This window comes from Salmo salar, chromosome 10 (assembly GCF_965601325.2).
Source record: "Salmo salar chromosome 10, fSalSal1, whole genome shotgun sequence".
NCBI classification, from domain to species: Eukaryota; Metazoa; Chordata; class Actinopteri; order Salmoniformes; family Salmonidae; genus Salmo; species Salmo salar.
In genome coordinates, this window is record NC_138300.1 from 60,383,621 (window position 1) to 60,396,027 (window position 12,407).

Consider the following 12,407-nt stretch of genomic DNA (forward strand, 5'->3'; position numbering starts at 1 on the left):
CACACACACACACACACACACACACACACACACACACACACACACACACACACACACACACACACACACAACATGTCATCGTTGTAAAGATTGAACATCGAATAACAGACATATATGCAGCTCTTGTATTCCACTCGTTTCTCAGACTTAACAACAAAGATGCTGGGAAAGTACTTTGTGATGACACAAGAAAGATGCTGGGAAAGTACTTTGTGATGATACAAGAAAGATGCTGGGAAAGTACTTTGTGATGATACAAGAAAGGCAAGAAAGAAAGAAAAAGAAAAAGCAGTAGACTTGAAACGTAGTGAAAGAGGAAACAGTTTGGCATCCCTCAGGGCGTCCGTATAAGAACCGGGGAAAACCACCGTAATAAAATCCTATCACCTTTAATATTCAGTCATTGTTCTCAACTTCACTGTTCAATTAATCACACAATCTTTCCACCTAGAGAGAGAGACGTAAAATAAAACAGCCTTCTGGAAACTGTAAAATATGTATTATTGTTATTATATTGTTCAATGACAACCTTCCAATTTACTTGTCGGGAAAAGTTTTCCACAGTTTCAGTTTCATACATCTGCTCTAGCAACCAACTGGCTAATCCCAAGAGTGACAGATGCTTGTCCCCGCCATTATCTCAGGTTAGGCTTGATAAACAAGAAGTCACATGCCATTTTCCGTTCCCGCGTCAGGTGTCACACACAAACACACATCTGGGACTCCATCCGATGACTGCAGCATCATAGAGGCTTTGCTACGCTGACGTTCTTAGTACTCACTTTAAGCATCAGCTGTCAGAGCAGCTTACTGTACCTGTACATAGCCCATCTGTAAATAGCCAACCCGACTACCTCATCCCCATATTGTTATTTATTTTTTTGCTCTTCTGCACCCCAGTATCTCTACTTGCACATCATCATATCTATCACTCCAGTGTTTAATTGCTAAATTGTAATTATTTCCCCACTATGGCCTATTAATTGCTTACCTCCCTAATCCTACGACATTTGCACACACTGTATATAGAATTTTCTATTGTGTTATTGACTGTATGTTTGTTTTATTCCATGTGTAACTCTGTGTTGTTGTTTGTGTCGCACTGCTTTGCTTTATCTTGGCCAGGTCACAGTTGTAAATGAGAACTTGTTCTCAACTGGCCTACCTTGTTAAATAAAGGTGAAATAAATAAAATAAACAAATAAAAAGTAACAGCTGCCTTCCGGCCCTGCTTCCTACATTCTCTTTGCAACACACCAAAATAAATCGCTAATGAGGATATTTGTTATCTCTGCTCCTACTTTTCTATCCCTGCTTTCCTGACATTTTTTCCCCTCCTCTATAGAGAGAACCAGGTGTTTTTCCCCTCCTCTCCAGAGAGAACCAGGTGTTTTCCCCCTCCTCTCCAGAGAGAACCAGGTGTTTTTCCCCTCCTCTCTAGAGAGAACCAGGTGTTTTTCCCTTCCTCTCTAGAGAGAACCAGGTGTTTTTCCCCTCCTCTCTAGAGAAAACCAGGTGTTTTTCCCCTCCTCTCTAGAGGGAACCAGGTGTTTTTCATCTCCTCTCCAGAGAGAACCAGGTGTTTTTCCCCTCCTCTCTAGGGAGAACCAGGTGTTTTTCCCCTCCTCTCTAGAGAGAACCAGGTGTTTTTCCCCTCCTCTCTAGAGAGAACCAGGTGTTTTTCCCCTCCTCTCTAGAGACAACCAGGTGTTTTTCCCCTTCTATCCAGAGAGAACCAGGTGTTTTTCCCCTCCTCTCTAGAGATAACCAGGTGTTTTTCCCCTCCTCTCTAGAGAGAACCAGGTGTTTTCCCCCTCCTCTCTAGAGAGAACCAGGTGTTTTTCCCCTCCTCTCTAGAGAGAACCAGGTGTTTTTCCCCTCCTCTCTAGAGAGAACCAGGTGTTTTTCCCCTCCTCTCCAGAGAGAACCAGGTGTTTTTCCCCTCCTCTCCAGAGAGAACCAGGTGTTTTTCCCCTCCTCTCTAGGGAGAACCAGGTGTTTTTCCCCTCCTCTCTAGAGAGAACCAGGTGTTTTTCCCCTCCTCTCTAGAGAGAACCAGGTGTTTTTCCCCTCCTCTCTAGAGAGAACCCGGTGTTTTTCCCCTCCTCTCCAGAGAGAACCAGGTGTTTTTCCCCTCCTCTCCAGAGACAACCAGGTGTTTTTCCCCTCCTCTCCAGAGAGAACCAGGTGTTTTTCCCCTCCTCTCTAGAGATAACCAGGTGTTTTTCCCCTCCTCTCTAGAGAGAACCAGGTGTTTTTCCCCTTCTCTCTAGAGAGAACCAGGTGTTTTTCCCCTCCTCTCTAGAGAGAACCAGGTGTTTTTCCCCTCCTCCCTATAGAGAACCAGGTGTTTTTCCCCTCCTCTCCAGAGATAACCAGGTGTTTTTCCCCTCCTCTCTAGAGAGAACCAGGTGTTTTTCCCCTCCTCTCCAGAGAGAACCAGGTGTTTTTCCCCTCCTCTCTAGAGAGAACCAGGTGTTTTTCCCCTCCTCTCTAGAGAGAACCAGGTGTTTTTCCCCTCCTCTCCAGAGATAACCAGGTGTTTTCCCCTCCTCTCCAGAGAGAACCAGGTGTTTTTCCCCTCCTCTCCAGAGAGAACCAGGTGTTTTTCCCCTCCTCTCCAGAGAGAGAAAAAGAATAGACTAACCCTCCTTTTAATTTCTGTACAATTGAGCAGGTTAGTGAGAAGCTGCTAAAGACAGGATGCAACATGTCAGGTATGAAGAGGACAAGACTGGAGGCGCCAAGCCCTGCTTGTTTAAGGCCCAGCTTTGTCAGGACTTGATTTTGGCATGCGCCCACAGCCACCAAGGGCTGGGGAAGGAACGCTATGGCTGTGGGCCTGTCTCAACCTGTACCTGAAACGTGTTGCTGGGAGGAGAACAGTCTGTTTGTGTTTTGAAGTAGTATCTCTGGGTTGAGAGACGGAGTACACTCACAGGCCAGTTTATTAGATACTCCGCCCCGTTCACGGAAGTGTCACATGGCCGTGTCTTGCTATATAAAGCAGGCAGGCAGGCATCAAGGCATTCAGTTACTGCTCGATTGAACGTTAGAATGGACAAAACGAGTGACCTAAGAGACTTTGAGCGTGGTATGATCGCCAGTGCCATGACTCTGCTACCCTACTACAGAGGTATGACTCTGCTACCCTACTACAGAGGTATGACTCTGCTACCCTACTACAGAGGTATGACTCTGCTACCCTACTAGAGGTATGACTCTTCTACCCTACTATAGAGGTATGACTCTGTTACCCTACTATAGAGGTATGACTCTGCTACCCTACTATAGAGGTATGACTCCTCTACCCTACTATAGAGGTATGACTCTGCTACCCTACTATAGAGGTATGACTCTGCTACCCTAATACAGAGGTATGACTCTTCTACCCTAATACAGAGGTATGACTCTGTTACCTGCTAACCTACTATAGAGGTATGACACTTCTACCCTACTATAGAGGTATGACACTGCTACCCTACTATAGAGGTATGACTCTTCTACCCTACTATAGAGCTATGACTCTGCTAACCTACTTTAAGGCGTAGTTGAGTGTTATGTTTAAATGACTGTCTGCATCACATGTGCCCTGATCTAAAGTTGTGTGCTACATAGGGAATAGGGTGCCATTTTGGACGCAGGCATTGTGATTAAGTAGTGTTTTCGCTGTGTGTGTAATTTACATTGTGACCAGTGAATGGCTCATAATTACATAGTAACACATGAGAGAGGACCGCGCCCTCCCTGGGAGAGGAGAGGAGAGGAGGGGAGGGGAGGGGAGAGGAGAGGAGAGGAGAGGAGAGGAGAGGAGAGGAGAGGGGAGGGGAGGGGAGGGGAGAGGAGAGGAGAGGAGAGCCACTTGAGCACATCAGTCAACTGCTGCATGCTTGTGTGTGTGTTAACCTTTCAGCAGCAGCTCCTGAGCAAACATAGTTTCTCAAAGTTTGTGACTTGAGGGCTGGGATGGTTTATCTTCATCTGTCTGGCTGTGTGTGTGTGTGTGTGTGTGTGTGTGTGTGTGTGTGTGTGTGTGTGTGTGTGTGTGTGTGTGTGTGTGTGTGTGTGTGTGTGTGTGTGTGTGTGTGTGTGTGTGTGTGTCTACAGTATGCAATGTCAGCAGTCTTAAACAACTATTGTCTTCTGCCTTGAACGTGGCAGATACTGAGAATACTTTGTTTCATATCTTGGTGGCCTTAGCAAAACAAATGGTCAATTTGTCAATTATTCACAAGCACTGAATCTCCCCTTTATGGCATTGATATTGATCTCTCCCTCTCTCTCTCTCATATCTATGTGACAGACAGGGGTGTACAGGGTGAACAGGTCAGGTAATTTATCAGGGTCTTCTAGACGTCCAAGTATGGAACACTTCCATCACCATGTCTACACGATTCTGTGCAGGTGTTGTTATACGTGGTCTGCCACTGCGAGGACGATCAGCTGTCCGTCCTGTCTCCCTGTAGCCCTGTCTTAGGCGTCTCACAGTACGGACATTGCAATTTATTGCCCTGGCCACATCACAGTACGGACATTGCAATTTATTGCCCTGGCCATTCATGCCTCCTTACAGCATGCCCAAGGCACGTTCACGCAGATGAGCAGGGACCCTGGGCATCTTTCTTTTGGTGTTTTCAGAGTCAGTACAAAGGCCTCTTATTGTCCTAAGTTTTCATAACTGTGACCTTAATTGCCTACCGTCTGTAAGCTGTTAGTGTCTTAACGACCGTTCCACAGGTGCATGTTCATTAATTGTTTATGGTTCATTGAACAAGCATGGGAAACAGTGTTTAAACCTTTTACAATGAAGATCTGTGAAATTATTAGGATTTTTATGAAATATCTTTGAAAGACAGGTTCCTGAAAAAGGGAAATTACTTTACATCTATCAAACATTCACATGGGGGAAACAGTCGGCCACTATCAATCTGCAAGGTTTTTTAATTGCAAAAAAGAATGGTTGGTAATATCAAGGACCCATCCTCCCTTACTGACTGGTTGGTAATATCAAGGACCCCTTCTCCCTTACTGACTGGTTGGTAATATCAAGGACCCCCTCCTCCCTTACTGACTGGTTGGTAATATCAAGGACCCCTCCTCCCTTACTGACTGGTTGGTAATATCAAGGACCCCTTCTCCCTTACTGACTGGTTGGTAATATCAAGGACCCCTCCTCCCTTACTGACTGGTTGGTAATATCAAGGACCCCTTCTCCCTTACTGACTGGTTGGTAATATCAAGGACCCCTCCTCCCTTACTGACTGGTTGGTAATATCAAGGACCCCTCCTCCCTTACTGACTGGTTGGTAATATCAAGGACCTCTCCTCCCTTACTGACTGGTTGGTAATATCAAGGACCCCTCCTCCCTTACTGACTGGTTGGTAATATCAAGGACCCCTTCTCCCTTACTGACTGGTTGGTAATATCAAGGACCCCTCCTCCCTTACTGACTGCTTTCTCAGTGCAACTCCAAAGTAATTACCCTTTTATAAGAGCAGTGATATATATACACACTGTTGTCTAAGACAAGTGGCAGAGTAGTGTACTTGGTCTGACACATCTAGCCTTACAGAAGTCTTTTCATCCTGTTGTAGAGGACTGCTTCATAATGAGGTTAGTTTGGTTTGCTAGCTAGAGGGATCATCCTGGAGAAGAGAGGAGAAGAGAGGAGATGAGACGTATCCTTGCCAAATATAGCTTGCTTGTGTAATAATATTAAAAGTCATCCTAGACAGATGCTGGGATGGGCTCCTTTCACTGCAACACAGCTTAACAGAGATGGAATTTACTGTAGAATTGTTTTTAGAACACAAACACTGCCCCGGGGATGTTTTCACAATCTTCACACAATAATTGTTCCATTTCAAATGCCAACCTGGCAGGACACTTTTTCCTTCTCTTGTGTTTTTCCATCAGCATGTCTCCTTCACTGGAAGGATTACACAATATGTGTCGCAAATGGAGCCCTATTCCCTATATCGTGCACCAGTTTTGACCACAGAGTTTTGGAAATGTAGTGCACTTTAAATGTAGTGAACTATAAATATGGTGCACTATAAAGGGTGCCATTTTGGGACACATAGAGTGAGAGCATAGTGCTTACACAGAAGTAGTAGTAGTATCAGCAGCAGCAGACGTTGTGTTAGTAGTAGTAGTAGTAGTTGTTGTTGTAGTAGTAGTAGCAGTAGTAGTAGTAGTAGCAGTAGTAGTAGTAGCAGTAGTAGCAGTAGCAGTAGTAGCAGTAGTAGTAGTGGCAGTAGTAGTAGTAGTAGTAGTAGTAGTAGCAGTAGTAGTAGTAGTAGTAGCAGTAGTAGTAGTAGTAGTAGTAGTAGTAGCAGTAGCAGTAGTAGTATCAGCAGCAGCAGACGTTGTGTTAGCAGTAGTAGTAGTAGCAGTAGTAGTAGTAGTAGCAGTAGTAGTAGTAGTAGCAGTAGTAGTAGTAGTAGTAGTAGCAGTAGTAGCAGTAGCAGTAGTAGTAGCAGTAGTAGTAATGTAGTAGTAGCAGTAGCAGTAGTAGTAGTAGTAGTAGCAGTAGCAGTAGCAGTAGTAGTATCAGCAGCAGCAGACGTTGTGTTAGCAGCAGTAGTAGTAGTAGCAGTAGTAGTAGCAGTAGTAGCAGTGGTAGTAGTAGTAGTAGTAGTAGTAGCAGTAGTAGTAGTAGCAGTAGTAGTAGCAGTAGCAGTAGTAGTAGATGTAGTAGTAGCAGTAGTAGTAGTAGTAGTAGTAGCAGTAGTAGTAGTAGCAGCAGTAGTAGTAGTAGCAGCAGTAGTAGTAGTAGTAGTAGTAGCAGTAGTAGTAGTAGTAGTAGTAGTAGTAGTAGTAGTAGTAGTAGTAGTAGTAGTAGTAGTAGCAGCAGCAGACGTAGTAGTAGTAGCAGTAGTAGTAGCAGTAGTAGTAGTAGCAGTAGTAGTAGCAGTAGTAGCAGTAGTAGTAGTAGTAGTAGCAGTAGTAGTAGTAGTAGTAGTAGTAGTAGTAGTAGTAGTAGTAGTAGTAGTAGTAGCAGTAGTAGTAGCTGTAGTGGTAGTAACAGTAGTAGTGGTAGTAACAGTAGTAGTAGTAGTAGCAGTAGTAGTAGCAGTAGTAGTAGTAGTAGCAGCAGTAGTAGTAGTAGTAGTAGTAGTAGCAGTAGTAGTAGCAGTAGTAGTAGCAGTAGTAACAGTAACAGTAGTAGTGGTAGTAACAGTAGTAGTAGTAGTAGTAGTAGCAGTAGTAGTAGCAGTAGTAACAGTAACAGTAGTAGTAGTAGTACTAACAGTAACAGTAGTAGAAGTAGTGTCATGTGGCTCAGTACAGTCCCGTGTGGCTCAGTTGGTAGAGCATGGTGTTTGCAGTGCCAGGGTTGTGGGTTCAATTCCCACAGGGGACCAGTACGGTAAAACATTTATGAAATGTATGCATTCACTACTGTAAGTCGCTCTGGATAAGAGCATCTGCTAAATGACTAAATTGTAAAAGTAGTAGTAACAGTATTGGTGGTACTAGTAGTAGAAGCAACAGTAGTAATGAGGTTAGTGTGGTAGTATTTGTAACAGTAGTATTAGTGGTAACAGTAGTAGTAGTGGTACAGATCTGAAATGTTTGTTTAGTCAGCACGGTCATGGCTGGAAGAAGCTATTTTCTCTTTTCTTTCTGACTGCGTTCTTTCTGCTTTCTCTTTCTTAGAATGCCAGTGAGGCAGAAAGCACATGTATTATTTATGACTGTATGGTTTTGTTTGAATGCCTGAAGGTGAGCAACTTCCTCTGAGTGTCACTTCCTGTACAGTAGATAGGTAGGACTTTGTGAATCACTCAACTAGGTTTGGCCAATATACTGTTTATACCGGGGTATTTCCAAATACACTTATAATACTGAACAAAAATGTGAACTCAACATGTAACAATTTCAAAGATTTGACTGAGTTACAGTTCATATGAGGAAATCAGTCTATTTGAAATTAATTCATTAGGCTCTAATCTATGGATTTAACATGACTGGGAATATAGATATGCATCTGTTGGTCACAGATACCTTAAAAAATTAGTAGGGGTGTGCAACACATCTCCTTCACATAGAGTTGATCAGGCTGTTGATTGTGGTCTGTGGAATGTTGTCCCACTCCTCTTCAATGGCTGTACGAAGTTGCTGGATAATGGCGGGAACTGGAGTGGCCATTTATTGTCCCCAGCACAAGGTGCACCTGTGTAATGATCATGCTGTTTAATCAGCTTCATGACATGCAACACCTGTCAGGTGTAGTAGGGATTATCTTGGCAAAGAAGAAATGCTCACTAACAGGGACATAAACAAATTTGTGCACAACATTTGAGAGAAATACGCTTTTTTGTGTGTGTATGGAACATTTCTGGGATCTTTTATTTCAGCTCATGAAACATGGGACCAACACTTTACATGTTGTGTTTATATTTTAGTTCTGTGTATAATTGAAGTATAACTATAAGAAATCTAATAAATGATATCCAACTCAGGTTGCTCCAAGTATGTTTTCGGAAGGTCCCGTGTTGCTCAAGTTGGTAGAGTATGACGCTTGCAACGTCAAGGTTGTGGGTTTGATTCCCACAGGGGGACCAGTACAAAAATATATGCACTCACTATTGTAAGTCGCTCTGGATAAGAGCCTCTGGTAAATAACTCAAATGTAATGTTTGCTAGATGTCAAGCTTCATGGTTACAGCTGAGACATTCAATCCACTTCCTGGATTGAGATCCCTGTTACCTAAATAGTTGTTGTTGCTTAAAACAATATAAATCATAGTTTAAATAATTCTCCTTGTGTGCAGATTCGGGTATGATACAGATATGGTATGAACATCAGGATACCGCCCAACCCAGGATTCAACTTCTGAGTGGCACTTTAAGTAGCCGAAGCTACGGTGCTGTTAGTGGCGCAGGACTTCCTGTCAGGACACTTCCATTCCTGTGGTCAATGCCTCAACTTTAGTCAGATGCTGTGTCAGCCAGGAAGTTAAGTTCAGGATGTTGCAAACCCCATCTTTGTCTCTGACCTCATCGTTAAGACTCATCATACAGTATGACCAAATACAATACAGCATCACTGAGTTAAGTACTAGATAAGTAACCTCCGGAAGTACCAAGCATTCACCATCAAATGGAAACACTGTGTCGTGTCCCTTAATCTTGAAGATGAAAGGTGAAAACCAGGCCCAGAGTTAAAGCAGGGCAGTTAATTATGGCACCACTCCTCTGGAAGTGCCTGGCTACTGCTTCGGGCTCATTGTACCAAGAGACATTAACTAGGTGTGTATCATCTATCCACATACACCCTGGCCTCAATCAACACAAATCCCTATGATGAAGAGAGAGAGAGGTGTGGGTGTGTGTGTGTGTGTGTGTGTGTGTGTGTGTGTGTGTGTGTGTGTGTGTGTGTGTGTGTGTGTGTGTGTGTGTGTGTGTGTGTGTGTGTGTGTGTGTGTGTGTGTGTGTGTGTGTGTGTGTGTGTGTGTGTGTGTGTGTGTGTGTGTGTGTGCCATAATCACTGGCCTGTCTTTAACCCTCTGTGCTCCAGGGAAAAACAGAAGGGTAACTAGGCAACAGATGTTTTTAAAAGGCACTGCTAAGCCTGTTAACAGAAGGGTAACTAGGCAACAGGTTTTTTTGAAGGCACTGCTAAGCCTGTTAACAGAAGGGTAACTAGGCAACAGGTTTTTTTTAAAGGCACTGATAAGCCTGTTAACAGAAAGGTTACTAGGCAACAGATGTTTTAAAAGGCACTGCTAAGCCTGTTAACAGAAAGGTTACTAGGCAACAGATGTTTTAAAAGGCAATGTAAGCCTGTTAACAGAAGGGTAACCAGGCAAGAAGGGTAACTAGGCAACAGATGTTTTTAAAGGCACTGCTAAGCCTGTTATCTTGTATTATTGACATTTGTTTTGAAGGCTATAATCTAGAATGTGTTGATTATATTTGATTATAAGGTCACTGTTATTAATTCTTGTATATTGTATTATATTTTAACTTGTCTCCCCCTGTCTCTCTGAAGAACTGACCTGTGTCTTTTAACCTGTCTCTCTGTACTCCACCTAGCTAGACCTAACCACTCTGTCTCTCCCTCTGCAGTGCTGACCTGTCCTCTGTCTCTCCAGTACTGACCTGTCCTCTGTCTCTCCAGTACTGGCCTGTCCTCTCTCTCTCCAGTACTGACCTGTCCTCTGTCTCTCCAGTACTGACCTGTCCTCTCTCTCTTCAGTACTGACCTGTCCTCTCTCTCTCCAGTACTGACCTGTCCTCTCTCTCTCCAGTACTGACCTGTCCTCTCTCTCTCCAGTACTGACCTGTCCTCTCTCTCTCTCCAGTACTAACCTGTCCTCTCTCTCTCCAGTACAACCTGTCCTCTCTCTCTCTCCAGTACTGACCTGTCCTCTGTCTCTCCAGTACTGACCTGTCCTCTCTCTCTCTCCAGTACTGACCTGTCCTCTCTCTCTCTCCAGTACTGACCTGTCCTCTCTCTCTCTCCAGTACTGACCTGTCCTCTCTCTCTCTCCAGTACTGACCTGTCCTCTCTCTCTCCAGTACTAACCTGTCCTCTCTCTGTCCAGTACTGACCTGTCCTCTCTCTGTCCAGTACTGACCTGTCCTCTCTCTCTCCAGTACTGACCTGTCCTCTCTCTCTCTCCAGTACTGACCTGTCCTCTCTCTCTCCAGTACTCTACAGAGCTGAAGAAGCTATATTGTCAGATCGCCAAGACGTGTCCCATCCAGATCAAGGTGCTGACCAACCCCCCGCAGGGCGCCGTCATCAGAGCCATGCCCGTTTACAAGAAGGCAGAGCACGTCACCGAGGTGGTCAAACGCTGCCCCAACCACGAGCTCAGCCGCGAGTTCAACGAAGGTTAGTTAGTTATATGTCTCTCTCCTAAATGAACAATAAAAGTTACACACTATTCTGTCCTTGTAGAATTCAGTGATGGTTAGTTAGTTGATGTATGGACCCCCTCTAAGACACTCCTAAAGCACCATTGAAAACCAATTTCTCTTATATAAATATAAACACACAACGTAAATATAAACACACAACGTAAATATAAACGGGTCCCGTGTGGCTCAGTTGGTAGAGCATGGTGTTTGCAACGCCAGGGTTGTGGGTTCGATTCCCACGGGGGACCAGTACGGGGGGAAAATCTTTTTAAAATGTATGCATTCACTGTAAGTCGCTCTGGATAAGAGCGTCTGCTAAATGACTAAAATAAAAAATAAAATAAAAATAATATAAACACACAATGTAAATATAAACACGTTTGTTTGCCCTCTCAGATTCTTCCTGTACCATGATGTTATTAACTAACCTTTACCATGATGTTATTAACTAACCTTTACCATGACCTTAGTAAAGGTTATTAACTAACCTTTACCATGACCTTATTAACTAACCTTTACTAACCTTTACCATGACCTTATTAACTAACCTTTACCATTACCTTATTAACTAACCTTTACTAACCTTTACCATGACCTTAACTAACCTTACCATGACCTTATTAACTAACCTTTACCTCTCAGATGCTTCCTGCACCATGACCTTATTAACTAACCTTTACCTCTCAGATGCTTCCTGCACCATGACCTTATTAACTAACCTTTACCTCTCAGATGTTTCCTGCACCATGACCTTATTAACTAACCTTTACCTCTCAGATGCTTCCTGCACCATGACCTTATTAACTAACCTTTACCTCTCAGATGTTTCCTGCACCATGACCTTATTAACTATGCCTAAACTTCCATTGATAAACCATTGATAAGTTATTTATCTACTTTGATATGAACATGTAACATGTTTTGGCTGTTTGATAAGCACATGGCATTTTGTGTTTTGTAGGACAGATAGCCCCTCCCAGTCACCTGATCCGAGTGGAGGGTAACAGCCACTCCCAGTATCTGGAGGACTCCATCACGGGCCGTCAGAGTGTCTTGGTCCCCTACGAGCCACCTCAGGTAAAGTCATACCCCTCTCGTTGCCACCAGGCCACAGCTATAGAGATCCTATTAATTACCAGAGGGGCCTATGTCATAAACCCTCAAAGGTTCCAGAATGTGATGTCATAAACCCTCAAAGGCTCCAGAATGTGATGTCATAAACCCTCAAAGGTTCCAGAATATGATGTCATAAAACCTCAAAGGTTCCAGAATGTGATGTCATAAACCCTCAAAGGTTCCAGAATGTGATGTCATAAACCCTCAAAGTTCCAGAATGTGAAAATGGCAGCCATATTGGTCAGGGTGAAATCCAAACCCGTCTAATTGGATTGAATGGCAGTAGAGACATAATCCTGATTTTAATATGCAGGAAAATAAAAGTAAGTCGTGATATATCAGAAATTGTGTAATATAATTGTTGTCATATAATTATAAATATATTGGTTTTATACCAATTTTATATATCCTCTAA

The 12,407-nt window shown here is 43.5% G+C and overlaps 1 protein-coding gene across 5 annotated transcripts in view; it reads left to right on the top strand.

Moving 5' to 3' along the window:
- Window positions 1-12,407, top strand: part of LOC106576565 (tumor protein 63) — a 173,303-nt gene that overhangs the window by 138,187 nt on the left and 22,709 nt on the right. For all 5 annotated transcript variants that reach the window (XM_045687990.2, XM_045687993.2, XM_045687992.2 and 2 more), the window contains 2 exons: window positions 10,664-10,850; window positions 11,838-11,953. In XM_045687990.2, the coding sequence (XP_045543946.1) occupies window positions 10,664-10,850; window positions 11,838-11,953 (303 nt within the window). The remainder of the gene's footprint in view (window positions 1-10,663; window positions 10,851-11,837; window positions 11,954-12,407) is intronic.